This window comes from Mixophyes fleayi, chromosome 5 (assembly GCF_038048845.1).
Source record: "Mixophyes fleayi isolate aMixFle1 chromosome 5, aMixFle1.hap1, whole genome shotgun sequence".
NCBI lineage: Eukaryota > Metazoa > Chordata > Amphibia > Anura > Limnodynastidae > Mixophyes > Mixophyes fleayi.
The window spans coordinates 48,940,755-48,956,680 of NC_134406.1; the positions used below are offsets into that span (position 1 = coordinate 48,940,755).

At 39.3% G+C, this 15,926-nt stretch overlaps 1 protein-coding gene across 1 annotated transcript in view; it reads left to right on the forward strand.

Moving 5' to 3' along the window:
• The first annotated feature begins 5,190 nt into the window (after positions 1-5,190).
• The window catches only part of WDR86 (WD repeat domain 86), a 46,621-nt gene continuing 35,885 nt past the window's right edge, over positions 5,191-15,926 (forward strand). The window contains exons 1-2 of the mRNA XM_075212162.1: positions 5,191-5,634; positions 12,643-12,957. Coding sequence (XP_075068263.1) covers positions 12,729-12,957 — 229 coding nt within the window. The 5' untranslated portion in view covers positions 5,191-5,634; positions 12,643-12,728. The remainder of the gene's footprint in view (positions 5,635-12,642; positions 12,958-15,926) is intronic.

Consider the following 15,926-nt stretch of genomic DNA (forward strand, 5'->3'; position numbering starts at 1 on the left):
AAAGTGTTTATTTTGAAATGGTTTATTCCTACAGCCCTTGTTTTTCCAAACCTTCTGATGTTTTCTGTCCAGATCGTAAAGTGTCAGCTTTTACAGCATGTTTCAGCTATGTATAAACAGACAAACAAAGAAACTCTACCATATGGTCATTTCCATTGCCAGTTCCAAATATGTTTATTATTCCATTTACTTTCCCAACCATTGCAGGGGACGAGCTGGCCTCGGGCCTGAAGCACCATGGGTCATATTTAATAAACACTATAGTAATATGCAAGGCATATAATGGTATATTTTACTGAATATGACCTTGTTATTTTGGAGAAAAATAAATAGAACCTAATATTGTGCTATTAGTCATGTATTATTTATACTGTGCCTCTCACTTTCTGTCTCACATTTCCCTGAACTGCTGGATTGTTTTTCTTCCCACTAGATTCTAGAACACTTGGTGTAGAATAAGATACATGTTCACCTGTCACCTACACATAATGAAGGCAGCCATTTTGTAAGCTGAACCAATATCCATAAGAATACAGCCTATTTATGTATTAGGTGCTAGTACCTCATGGATATTGGTCATACCTCACATAAATTGGTTATAAATATTGTATCAGCCTATTAAATGACTGCCTCTACTGTGACAAGGTGACTGGAGTACTTTAACATTATACCCATTATAATGCTGACTAATCTCATTTTGTACTATAATATGGCGTACTGGAAGTAGCTATCGGACAGTGGAAAATTGTAAATTGTGGGCATGTTGTCTTGACTATTGTGACATCACAGGATGTAAATGGAGCTGTCACCAGCATAGGCAAATCGAGGGGGGGGGTTCCTAGTGCCTGGCAACCCCCTCCAAGCCTGGGACACTGTATAATTGAGGTGGCAAGACTCTGCCCCCGCTTCAAACGGCTCTGCTTGAAAAGGGAGAGCTGTGTGCACCTAACAGTAGTGCACGCAGTATTGCCCATGTATATTTTAGAGATAGGAAGAGTTGGAGAGCAGCCAAGCTCTGTCTGATATTATAGCCATGCCCCATGCATGCTGGTCATGCCCACTGGTGGCGTGGTGTGAAAACCCCCCTTTACAAAACCGGCGTTTGCCCCTGACTAGACAGGCAGGTGCCATCTCTCTCATGAAACAACCAACCTTGAAATCTGCCACGGCAATTATGCTGGGAGGGGAGTGGCTACATTCACACAAATCTTTTTCTATTTTTGACATATCAGCATTTTCAAAATGAAAAAATATTTTAAAATCTTTTGTGTGTCACACATGTAGCTTTACTTGCAAGATTTAATCAAATTTGTTTGCATCATGAGAAATAAAATGTTCCTTAAAAACAAAATAGGATAGACAAACCCACACATATACACTTTTTACTTTATGATGCCATGCCGATGTGTCACGTGGAGAAAGTGAAGAGGGCTTGGACAGAACGGCGAGGTGTAAAGCTTTCTGACAGGGTGTCAAAGTTTGGCTCCCAAAGTTTGGGTGCTGCAGCTGCTCATAAGAGTGTGAGTACAACTTGTATTGAAAATGGAGGCTCAGAATCTGAGCTGAAGGGTGTTTGATTGGCACCTACCCTTCAGATTTAGGTAATGGGTGTCTGCTCAGAGAAGCACTCAGACACCAGTGAGAGATATGTGTACTGTGAACAGTGCTGGAGAGGATAAAGGAGAAAGACTACATGTAATAATTTACTGCAACTAATAACTGTACTAGAATGTAATGTAAGTGATGTAAATAAAGTTACCTCAATTATTTCAGGTCTAGTGCTCAACTTACACTTAAACACCACTCCTTGTATCTTGTATCTGCCACACTTGAACTGTGTTGTTGCTTAACCTGCATGTGCTAGGGCTTCTGTTTGCCCACTTGCCCAGGAGGACCTGAAGTTAGAGAGATTGAGCTTACCCTAGAGTAATACAAAGGTAGGTACCAATGAGAAACACATCCACACCACCTATAAGGCAACAGCGGGTTACATGTAAATGTAGAACGGGTCACTTACCTTCTCTCATAGAAGAGGTCAGTGCTTAATTTATCACCCTGAACTCTGGATGTGCAGTAACCATGTCAATGTATTTATTACATTAACATTTGTGCCTTTAAAAAAAATAAATCAGAAGCTTATTGCTGAGTGCGCTTTCCTGTAATGATATCGTCCATGTCCAGCTGGTGACTGCAATGTGTAAGTGACGTGACTAAATCACTTTAATGCAGGAGGCTTCTGGTAAATACATACGATACTGCTGGTTACTTTCATTTCAGTAGATTTTTCATCAGCATCTGGTATTAATCTAGTCATGCAATATGTATGTGAATCTTCATTATGTGGGGACTAGTTCCAGTTCAGTCCACTGTGAAGCTATAGTCTGTTTCTTTAGCGTTAAATCTTCTTATATGTGATTCAATGTGATGAAATTTAGGATTTATTAGAACTTTGTTGATTGCTGGCATTAAAATTACCATTTGTTTTAGGTCTTGCTGCATAGTCCTTTGTCATTGTATTGTCACAATAGCAATAAAAAAGGGACAGACTATAACTAATTTTTATAGCAGTGCAAACCTTTGTGATCATTATCATCGTCTTTTAATTTGTTTAGCGTCACCAATTCCACAACATTGTACAAAGAACATTTATCATTCACATCAGTCCCTGTCTCATTGGAATTAACAGTCAAATTCCCTATAACACACACACTAGGGTTAAATTTGTTTGCAGCCAATTAACCTACCGGCATGTTTTGTTTGGAGTGTGGATGGAAACCGGGGCACTCATTGGAAACCCAAGTAAACACAGGGAGAGCATACAGCAGCGCTGTACAGAGAACTCATTCACATCAGTTCCTGCCCCATTGGAGCTTACAGTCTAAATTCCCTAACATACACACACAGACATAGAGAGAGAGATTAGGGTCAATTTTGATAGCAGCCATATAACCTACCAGTATGGTTTTTGGAGTGTGGGAGGAAACCAGAGCACCCGGAGGAAACCCAGGCAAACACAGGGAGAACATACAAACTCCACACAGATAAGGCCATGGTCGGGAATTGAACTCATAACCCAAGTGATGTGAGGCAGAAGTGCTAACCAATATGGCACCGTGCTGCCCAATGTTGAGGTATGTGATATAGTTCTCCTTCTCCACCCTAATTATACATATAGTGCTAACTTCAAATATAGATTATAGAATGGTGCACCTTGATGACTTAGGTTTACATCGCTATCGTTAAGACGTGCTTTGAGCTCAGCACATGGGCATTCATAAACTTCTATCTAACCTGAGAGATTTTGAGAGATTCTGAATCTGGTAGTTAAACAAGTTTAGCCTATGTTTATAATAATTTGTTTTGTTTCCAACATACGTAATCGCTTTTAGGCATAAATAAAACTTTGACAACTTCTCTAATACATGAGAAATAACTCCCCGTCTCACATACATGTAAAAATAAAATAATTAACTTTGCTTAAACACATGCAAAACTTTAATATATGCATGTGAAAAAAAATTAAAAAAAAGATCCTATCGGCATCAACACATCATTCGCAAACAGCCAATCACAAGTTGTTCGCTAGTACTGGGGACTGTTATCATTATTATATGCCAGTTGCACTTGCAAATAATATAGCTTGGAAAGGTGTATATGTATCTGTGTGCCGATCTGCATTAGTTTGCAATTGCATGAACCTGCCCTTACTATACTCAGGCTATGTTAGAATACCCTTTCCCATCCCTATCCCACCTTTACACATGCAAGCAGGCACAAGTACCAGAGTCATGCAAATCTGCATACACGGATATATGTGCAGCCAATTTTCTGGGCATAGACAGAGTGAATTAACACAAGACACATTACACAAACCCCTATATGTTTTGTGGCACACATACCTTTGCTAACCTACTACTTCTAAGTAACTGCCCAGTTCTGCTTAATTTATACACACTGTAACTTAATTTATGTCTTAAGTTAATCAGGAATTTAATCAGGAAAGTGGCAGGACATTTAGTGAGTAATTCAGTTCCCTGCAATGCATCTGGAATGCTCACGAAAGCACTAACATGTAACATTGCAGATCTTGGCCATCCACAGAGGTGCACAGGAAAATCCACAATGTTTGGGTACCGCAGAACATCGCAGTGATGTACAGCGGCTTATTGCAGAGTATTGAATTCCCCCCTTAGACTATCTTTATTACAAATGTGACTACTGTGAGTTGGAAAGTTTTTATTACATTGCCTAGAAATCTGCATTTTTTATAAAGTGTGCCTCAAAGCTGAAAAAGACGTCCCATTGGAAATATAGGTGGGGGAATCCAAGCAATGGAAAAATTCAGTCCCCCTCCAAACAGGAAACAGACTCATAAATGCACGTTTCCCCCATTTGAATCTAAATTAGAAAAAAAATCAACCAATAAAACACAATTGTTTTTTTGCATTTGGGTGCATAACTAGGTGCATTCATGTACCAAATATGTAATATGTACTCTGCAAGGAGCAAGGTAACCTACCAGCTCCACTCATGAGAAGATGCAAAGATTTAGGGCTAGATTTACTAAGCTGCGGGTTTGAAAAAGTGGGGATGTTGCCCATAGCAACCTATCAGATTCTAGCTTTCATTTATTTAGTACCTTCTGCAAAATGACAGCTATAATCTGATTGGTTGCCATAGGCAACATCCCCACTTTTTCAAACCCGCAGTTTAGTAAATCTAGCTTTAATCTCCCAGTAGGTGCCACTTTTAATGTGCAAAATCCCTGTGCTTTGCATAAAAAGTTCCTGATAGTACTTAAAAATATCTATGGTCTATACAAGCACATGATAAAAGTACATTTTAGATATTTTTACACATTAAAATATTTGTATATATTATGAATTGAACATTTATCTAATATAATATATGTCATTTAAGTATAATATAATTTTATACGCTATTAAAATATGCTATAAATTAAAATTCTACTTTTTACCTTGACAAACAAAAATAAAATAACAATCACAGGTTAAAATTAAATAACTTTTATAGGATTCTGGATTATTAGATCAGTCCTTAGTGACTGACAGCTCTTTTAGTGACAGTGCTGTGGGAAGGTATCTCCAGGGGAGTGTGTCTGGATTAGTAGAGCTGCAAGAACCACTCCGCCCCCCCCAGAATAAAACCAAGTGCAGCGCGCACACACAAACTACTTAGACACAGGCTTTATAACTGAGGCTGCTAAATAGTTCCATTAATGCTCATACACTATCAATTACTTCACTGCATCTACAATTACCCCCACTGATCCAGCTGGGATTGGAGGGAAATATCTTTTAACACTCATTTCTGAACAGGGCTGCTAGTGATTAGACACCATTTGGAACAAGAGCCAGCAAAAGGATCACAGCAGCTGATTATTGAATCCAGACCTGGATGTTCAGTGTTGCAATAAGGTACCCCCGAGGTATTGTACATGTGTGACCCATTGACGTGGGGTGTAACAGAACTCCGCTACCACTGCAAGCTCGTCTATTTATTATATGGACAGGACGGTGAGAGGGAGACCCTACAATGGAACAGGAGCTCTCCTAATTGTGCGAACTTAAAAGACCATCGCAAAGAGATCAACTCGCACCGAGAAAAGTGAAGGTAAATAGCTGCATCCTATTATCAGTGGGTGGTGTTGGGGGAGAAGCGGTGTCTTTGATGCTGGCTTGTTATATTCCAGTTGTGATTTATAGACCTTTGATGTCTTCCCTCATGTGAGAGAAAGCACGTTATGATGTTATATCGGTAACTATACGAACCCAAGCAGTTGTGTGTTTGAATTTCTTAGCTTTCCTTTTAGCTGTAGCTACACAACAAGCATCTTTCATGGATACACTAATGAAGGAATTGTTAATAATCAATGCACTTTTACTGTATGGCAGCAAGTCATCCACAACATTGTATCAGGGGACGGGTCACACGCTCATTTTTAGCCCAATTTATGTATTACAGGGGTAAAATAATGTAATTTATGTTTCATCTTGTAGGTGACGTTTGGTAATAGTTTATACAATGCACTGGTACATGCAAAACCGATTTGTGACATGGAAATGTCATTGATAAGAACAGGCTTAAGCAAATTGTGATTCAGTCAAAATGTTTTACTTTTATTTAACAGTAAAATAGCACATTCATATGTAGATACTGTATATACTAATCACAGGAAAGCTGCATTGTATGTATCTTGGAAAGTTCAACTGGGAAAACATTGGCTGAGTTTCTGAGCTGTGCTGACTGTGCACTTTTATCCCTCCCAGCCCCCTGCATAGATAGCATTGTTCTGTTCTGTAATGTGTTACACTCTCCTTTTGTGGCAGGCCGGGATAAGCATTCAGATAAACTTAATGCTGTATCTTTCTTATTACTAATATTAATAATGAATTTACTATTATTATTTATATGGCACAAGCATAATGTGGAACAAACCCAGTAATAAAACAAGTATGGTGATTACCAAACAGACAAAGGAGTAAGGCTTAGTACACTCTACAGTGTGTTCAGTCATTTATCGGGCCAATCAAAAAATAAACGACCATGCAGCCCGATAGCGCATTAGTGTGTACGCTGCCACGATAAATGATTACCATTCCAAGGCACATAGTATTGTTTCATTTGATTTTTAAACCAGACTAAAAATGTTGATCAACTATGGAACAATGTGGTTCCAATCCTTCCGTGTGTCTATGTAGATCTCTATGGAGTGTGCAGGGTCACAAACTTTTCATCCAATGGTTATGAAGAAGAAATACAGAAAGGGGTGTACCTTCAGTGCTACTTCTCCCTCATGGTAGTGAGACCAAGATGATTCTGCAAAATATATATGATGAGGTCTTTCATAACATAAGCCATTGGAAATTAACTTTTTTGAGTTCACCCCTTTCTGTATGTTATTCGACTTGTTAAGAATTTGGTGGTCTCCTAGTGCACCCAGCCTGCACGATTCTTCACATTAGCGCCAGTATCTGTCACCATTGTTTTTCTATTGGTTATGAAGGAGATGGTGAGCACAGATTTGAAGGTAAATCGTGTAAAATGTGTTTATTGTGTTCACATGAATCAGCATTCTGATCAGGACTTTCTTTTTTATTCATTGGTAAAATCGTTAAGGATATTGCATTGGTAGAAATTTTGTGCAGTGTGTACTCAGCCTATGAGGGCCATCATCAAAAGTTTCCAATCTACAGGAAAACAGAAGTCTGATGCGTGCGGTTACTTGCCACAGATTGTATATTGGTCCAACCAGACTGCAATGAAAAAAGTGCTTAGAGGGGCTATATGAACTAGTCACAAAGCAATTTGGTTTGGGGGTCAGTAGGTTGTTTGAAAATAGACATTAAGATGTCTATTCAAGAAGCTTCTAAAGAACCGCAATAATTAGGATCCCAGCTATTTATAAATATAGCATCACAGCAAATGGCTCTGATATCTGCTGCAGTCCCACTGTTATTGAATACAAAAGCAGACCCCCATAGGTTTCTATAGGGGCTGCTATTTAACGTAATTTACCATGTTCCAAAAATCAAAGATTTTCATAATTTGTGCCCAGTGGCTAAAGCCTATGGGGAGAGCATTTCAGTAGAGGGATCTTCGAAACTCTCAACATGGTTACTATCGCAATGGTGTCCACTTTGCAATAGTGACCATAGAGGAGGTAGGAGATAGGTAAACTGTTTGCTCGGACAGTCGGTTATCGTGACTGCTGTTCTGGCAGAAAACTTTTCATAAATGGTAATGATATTTTATTCCTTATAATTGCAATAAGGAATGAAAATGATCATGTAAAAAATGCATTACTGTTAAATATACCTCTAAATATACATTTTGAGTGACCTGTGTAGAAAGGTGGTAATCGAGTAGAATGGTCTATTGATCTTAAGAGGGTTCGGGAATTTGATCAGTGTATCTGAATAAATGAGTTTTCAGGGAACACTTGAAGGTTTCAAGGCTAGCTAAAATTCTTGATGCGCAAGGGAGGGAATTCCATAGTGACTGCAGCCCCTGTAACTGAGAATGGGAGCAAGTAGTGAAAGGGGATGAGATGCACAGATCTTCGAGAGTGAAGTGGTCTAGCTGGGAGATCCTTTGAGACTAGTGAAGAGGTTTGTGTTGGTGCAATCTTGTTAATGGTTTTGTAATTTATCAGCAGCATTTCATATTTGATTCTGTAAGTACAGACAACCAATGCAAGGACTGACAGAGCAGAATAACAGAAGGATAATATTTGTCTTTGGAGCAATAGTCTGGCTGCTGCATTCAGAATGTCTGCTCGGAGCCACAGTTCTTAGACTTTTATGCACTCAGCTCCCACTTTATTCTCATAATATTTTCTTGAACCCCCTTGAAAAATGTGTTCAGATTTTATATATCAGGAAAACACTTAAAATCTGTTGTGACAACTTACATTCCCAGAAATGTTCCACCCTCCCAGGCGTGCACACATCCCTGGTTAAGAACCACTGGGTTAGAGGAAAACCAGTAAGAAGGGAATTGCAATATAATCAATCTTAGAGATTATGGGGTATATTTACTAAACTGTGGGTTTGAAAAAGTGGCGATGTTGCCTATAGCAACCAATCAGATTCTAGCTGTCATTTTGTAGAATGCACTAAATAAATGACAGATAGAATCTGATTGGTTGCTATAGGCAACATCTCCACTTTTTCAAACCCGCAGTCTAGTAAATCTAGCCCTATGAGTGCATAGATTAAATTTTTTTCAGTGTTGTGTGTGAGATACATACGGTTTCTGGAGAAGTTCCTTAGATGTATATACCAGTTTTTGGAGACAGAGTGGAAAACACAGGACAGTTCTGAGTCAATGCTGCCACCTTTCTCTTTTCCAGACATTTGTGAGCTGTAGCGCAGTTAGTTATTGAACTTGACTCATATGACTTTCAAGTAGAGTTAACAGCACATAGACCCAGCAGCTTTGATAATCCTGTACTACTAGTAACAATTTAGATTATAGAGTGTTTATTTAATACAGGAATCAGTTGTCTGTCTCTGTGTTGTGAAACAGATATTGCAATAGGAATTTAATATACACACGTGTTTGTTTGTTTTTTTTCTGTAATTCTATTGTTATTCAAAGTATAAGGAAGAAGTTGGCAGTCATAACCATCCTACTTCATAGAATAAAACTGGGGCACATTTACGAAATGGGCAAGGCACAGTGCAAAATCCTCTTTGGTGACAATGCACATTGGTACCCAGATTTCTGCCAAAATAGCTTTGTTTGCAGAGCAAATGGGTGGCTTTATCAGAAGACCAGAATTTTAATATGTCCCTCTTTTTTATGCCTATCCCAGACCTTGGCACACTTCTGGTTTGCAGAGGGCATCTTGAAGTGTGCTGGGTGGACAATTGAAGGGAAGCTACAAAGTACTGTAAATTAAATGTATTATTACAATCTAGAATATTTTTTGCAGTACATAAGTTAGTGTACTGTGTTTATTTACTTTATAGTACATTCATAGCTTTAGGTTTTGGTTCGTGTTGCAGTCATGTGAATGTATAGTAATGTGTCGAAAATATGTAGTCTAAAAATGTGTTTCTGCAGCAACGTATGAATATATGTGGTTTTGCCCAGATGCATTATTTGTAACAAAGCTAGTGCATACTTGCCCACTCTACTATTATGTCCGGGAGACTCCCAAATTCTGGGTAGGTCTCCCGGAATCTTGGGCAAGCAGGCCATTCTCAAATATCCTACCGGACGGCGGCCTCGATCAAGTGATTCTCTGCGATTATACATAATTTTGGCCCCAACCACTTTCATGAAATGACATGAACGCGCCATTTCATCTGGCGGTGGGGTCAAAATGACACGATTCAAGGCACCCCACCCCTTCCACTGATGTAATTCACCTCCCCTATAAACCTAAAATTGGTAAGTAAGATTTAGCTCTGTCAGGAATATCTTTCTTTCCTTTTTTTTTTAACTCAATGATTTTTGACCTCGGAAATAAACGCAAATTATAAAAAGGGGAACAAAAGTACTGAACAGGGAGGGTACTAACTTAGAAGAGCGGTAAGGATAACAACAGGAAGAAGGATGTTACAGTAAAATCATCATCCCCATTTATTTATATAGTGCCACTAATTCCGCAGCGCTGTACAGAGAACTCATTCACATCAGTCCCTGCCCCATTGAAGCTTACAGTCTAAATTTCCTAACACACACACACAGACAAAGACAGAGAAACTAGGGTCAATTTGATGGCAGCCAATAAACCTACCAGTATGTTTTTGGAGTGTGGGAGGAAACCGGAGCATCTGGAGGAAACCCACGCAAACACGGGGAGAACATACTAACTCCACACAGATAAGGCCATGGTCGAGTATTGAACTCATGCTGTGAGGCAGAAGTGCTAACCACTTAGCCAACCGTGCTGCCGCAAACATTAGCATAACCAAGGAAACGCAAGTGCACATAGATAATGTTATAATCACGTGAGAGAGTGTGACGAGGTTAGATGGTCAGGGTACTCGACGTACCATTTGTTCCATGTGATCAGTGGGAAGATGCAGATGGCGAGTATTTGAATCCAGTAGTTTCCAGGTCATAACTTCTCCGGATTCTTGATATACTTTTAGAAAGAAGTGGAGGCGATGGAATTTTGGATTGTTAGGCTATTGCAGCTCTAGTTGTAATGAGAATGTCCTGTTATATATCTATTATTTGTCTGAAGCTGCAGACTATAATGATGAAGGAAGGCAATTTCAAGAAGGGATTGGAGTTTTGTTCTAGTAACCTGGTTTATTAGGTCAAAGCTCCAAAAAAATATGAATAAGGGATCCAGCCACACCACATTCCCTCCAACAAAATGAAGAGACAGAAGGCTAGGTCTGACTTCCATTTAGTTTAAATGGGTATTTTGTTCTCTTCCAGAGGTGAGAGTAGGACTTTGTACCAAGATGAAATTCCATCCTTATGATGAGTGGGTTTCATAGTAAGAGAAGGGGATCCTTGTGGGGGAAGAATATCTTTCTATAGACAACAAAAGCAACATTGCCATAGTGAGAAAATAAGGAATTTAAAGGGGACTTGTCTTCACCATAAAAGAGCCCCCATTACAGTTCCATCCTTGATTGCAGCAGTTTATGTACTGCCACAATATTTGGTACATAGGTTTAGATCAGAGGAGTCCAAGGTCAGTCCTCAAGGGCTACCAACAGTTCATTTTTTCAGGATTTCTTTAATCATGCACAGGTGTGTTAATCTATCTGGTTGGGTCAGTAATTATACCACCTGTTTCTACAGACAGAAATCCTGAAAACATGAACTGTAGGTAGCTCTTGTGGACTGAACTTGCACACCTCTGCTGTGGATATATCAACAATAATAGGGCTTTTTCGTTCTTTGATATATAGGAGTCTATTTATTAAAGTAGTGTGGTGTCAAGCAATATGATTTGCAGCGATGCACATTGAAACACTGCTGCTATTTACTATCTGGCATATTACTCATGGAGCCCCGGTGAAGAAACCCTTCCTACACAAAGTGGTTTATGTCTTCACCGGCAGCCTAATGCTGAACTGCTAAAGTTTGCTCATGTGCATAGAATTTGATCTGGCTTGGAATCATGCAAAGCCTTCAGTGGACCCCATAGACAAAAGTAAGGCAACGCCACCCTGATATGCAATGTATGAGTGTCACTAACATTTCAGACTGGTTGAGGCAATGCTTTTCACTGCTTAGTACATCATTAACATCACACGTTCCATAGGGTTCTATGGGAACTGCGGTAACCCACCAAAAGTAGGTAACTGCAGGATAAATCTCTCATCTTTGAACCCCTTCATAAATTGTGTGATGACCATTCTCTGGAGAAAACAGCTGTTCTATTTGGTTTTATGGCTGATCGCACTGTCATAAATAGACCCCATTACATTTTCATATTGAATGTTTTACAAGTCTTATATAGGAGAAACAGGCATAGTCTCAAATAGGAGAAATCGTTGATTGGTAATAATCTAAGATTTGTCAAAGCTTCAAAAATGTTAACCTTAATGTTTAGAATTTTTTTTGTAATATTCTGGTATTTTTTTGGCCTTCAATTTTACAGCTGACATTACTGACATTAACTGGTTTAACTGTCAGAGAAAAACAGCCCTATACAATTCCCTTTTTATATATACATTAATATAAAATATAGGCAATGAACAATTATAAACCTTTGGCATCTATTACTTTGCATCACTTTTATTTTTACTACAATTCTAGAACTAATGGCAAACTTGGCAATGAAATGCCTTTGTTAGACAATATCTACTAAGATCCTTAAAATGACTTGTGAGTAGTTGTAATGTGACCAGAGAACATATTCTCTACAGAGTTTTTCTCAAATGTCCAAGCAATCAATGTTTTGTTATGTTTATGTTATGCCAAGTAAGTGAGCCACAAGGTAAATTATATATTTTGTGGGTTAGTAAAGGAGACCTGTAACCTTGTCATTGAGATGAAATAATAAACAGAGTGAAACGAGTTATAACAATAACAATAAAGATAGAGGAAGTGGAAGTTTTTGGGATAAAAAGGTTTAGTGCATTCAGAAAGGCTTTGTGGTTCCCATTGAATGCATCTCCATTGACTTTATTTTTTAAACAGTTTTAGGTGCCTTTGAAACATTACTCATAATGTAGAAGATCCAATATCCAACTGTCGTATCTTGCCGCACCTGTGTGGTGAACCCCATGAGTCCACCCCCTTTTTCCACTGCCCATGCTGGGCTCCAGAGAATGGGGAGCGGTAGCTCCACTTGTGGCACAACCAACGCTCTGATCAAAGTCTGCAGAGATCACAAGGGAGGAATCAATTGGCTGAGTTTGAGCCCAGATGGGTGCCATCTTTTGACCGCCAGCGAGGATTGCACTGCTCGCCTGTGGAGGACATCTGACAACCAGTGCTGCAGGTTGCTGCAAGGTAAGTGCACATTGCTGCTCTGCTTATTCAAAAGGCAGGTGTCCATGTATATCAATACTTACGGTAGCAAGTTACACACTCCTTCCTTATCCAGCTGCTAAATAATCATCATCACCATTTATTTATATAGCGCCACTGATTCCGCAGCGCTGTACAGAGAACTCCTTCACATCAGTCCCTGCCCCATTGGAGCTTACAGTTTAAATCCACTAACACACACACACACACACACACACACACACACACACACACACACACACACACACACACACACACACATACACAGAGAGAGAGAGAGACTAGGGTCCATTTTTATACCAGCCAATTAACCTACTAGTATGTTTTTTGGAGTGTGGGAGGAAACCGGAGCACCTGGTGGAAACCCACGCAAACCGTGGGTTTGGGGACAGTAAGAGGCCGAGGACAGTAATCTAAGAGGCAGAGGGCTGCATATACCATATCCCCTACCATCTCCCCCCAAATAATACAAACAAAAACCACCAGTTTGACATGACTTTAATACAGGGTTTTCTTATGAGCCTCAACCCTTGAGAAAGTCCGGACAGGACGAAACGCGTTGGGACACGCCCCTTTTTGACGTCATCACTACCGACATCTACCACGGCATTCCAAACAGACGTTTAGTCTGCACCCCTGCAACATACAACACGAGGAGGTTTATTATCCTCCCCGCCGCGCGGCTAGACCTCAAAGAGACTATAACAGCAAGTATACTCTATCTGATTTCAACATCACGGATCATCGTTTTTTATTTTTACACTGTATATCTTTTTGGACACTTACTGAGGAGGACATACTCTAGACTGGATAGTAACGGGTCCGGTCTGCATAGTTTTTATTAACCCATTTTGGACTGGTTATTGGTATGTCTTAATTAGATTCAATCCATGAGACTTTTCTGGAGGCTCTCTCTCTTTTTTTCACGGACACAACATATTGTTTATCTTTGAAATGTTATTGTTTTTATCCCTTTTAATGTCCTTTCATGTATTTCCACAATTCTTCAGTCTAGACCTATAACGGTTGCTGTTAATGTGTGCTTTTGATTGTGCTTTTTAACCCTATTAGGGAATTCTGACATTTTTTGTATCTTGTTTTTATGTCATTAAATTGTGTCACTTATAATTCATGTTCGCATGAGCATCATCCTACATTAATAGATAGAATACCCTAGTCAATGAGCGCTCAGCTATTTGCTTATTTTAGTACTGTTTCTGGAGGGAGGGATACCCTCAGCTGATGCAGCTCTTGCCTAAACATCATAGAGAGCGCGATCCTTCCTAGTTATATTGAATATCCAGTCCATTGCAGTTTACACAAATCTCAGGGAGAATCTCTCTTGATAACCTTACAATTGATGCAAAAAAGTGTGATTTAATAACAGCATATCCACAGGCAATATACACAGTGCTATGTCCATAGCATTCACATACAGTATGTGCAGGAACATGCTGGTGGTCCAAATCTTATTATGCAAATAGTTAAAAATATAATGTAGAACTGGTTACGGTAAATTGCTCATAAAGTTGGAGAGCATAATAAACTTGAGTGGGTGCCAGGCAGACTGTCCTGGGTCTCCTAAAATTAATTTTCTTTTTACCTTTTGATAACACTTCTAGAAGCCACATTTTACTTTAATCACGGCATATAATTTTTTTTGTTGTATAATTAAAAGACTTGCTATGTTTTGTTGCCAAAACACCATCTTGGCGTCCGTCCCCTTATGTCCTAACACTGACAGAGGAACAGGGTTTGATAAATGAGCTCACGCTCCAAAGTAATTACATTTATATTTAAATCATCTGAACACGTGTAGGGATCAATGGCTGAAAAGGAAGCGGGCAAAGGTTGGCAAACGCCAACATGTAATTTGGCAGTGGTGTAAAGGGAGCAATTTATTTAGCAAAATAAGCATGATTTAAGTAATCTGCTACCCTTGAGAATCAGCACACTGTCTGATGCAGTGTTTTCTATGAAATAAACAGACTTAATATTTCATGCTACATTCTCTTCAGCTCCGCGTCCAAGGCACATATCTGGCTTACAAGGTTCTGCTGTGGGGAGAAAGGGCTGAAATCTCAGTTTATGTAGTATACAAGCCTAAACATTGCTGCTTTGTCCCTGCAGACATGTTGCTATAAAATATCCACATATATTTATTTACAAAGCAAATAAAACTATGATCTAACATTAATATTTGACATGTTACCAAGCTAAGTAATACATCCTTTTGCAGCAGACTTCATAGATGTGAGTGACAGGATTGCAAACTTGCTCTACAGAAATGTGCTGTGTGGATTCATACATGTGCCAAGACCAGTAAATTCATGCTGCCTGCAATTTCACATTTTTACCCATATCGGACCCCATTTGAATACTGTCCTAAAGATGTGGCATATCCTTTCAGATGTCTATAATGTAGTATAGTGTTAGTATCTATAGACAACCTCTCCTTTATTATAACCTGCTGCGTAAATCCAGTCCCCCTGCTGTAGAGCTCATCTCATGATCCCACTCAAGGTCCTGGCCACTTTGTGTTTTGCTTTTATAGCTGCAGTTAAGGTGTGGGTCGGAGGCAGAAATACACTGGGTTACAATTAGTGTGGCTGCAATACTAGGTGCATGAGTGCGCCCAGACCGCATCCAGACCTGTAGATCCATATGCGTCCCTCCAAAATAGGCATAGGACCTCCCAAAACCGCACCATGAGGGCTCATGTCTGCATTCTGGTAAATGGCCCCATTTTTACTTTTCAACTAAGCTCCAGTCAAGAAACATTGATCAGTGTGTTTTACACCCACATGCTTTTTATAGTAATATTTTTCTTGGCTTAGTTGAATGCTGCACATTTTGCATTTAAAATCTGACATAGAAGTTAAACAAGCAGTAAACGTTCTTTATCAACTTACCGCTTTGATACGTAGCTTTATTTAATTTTTACAGTAATA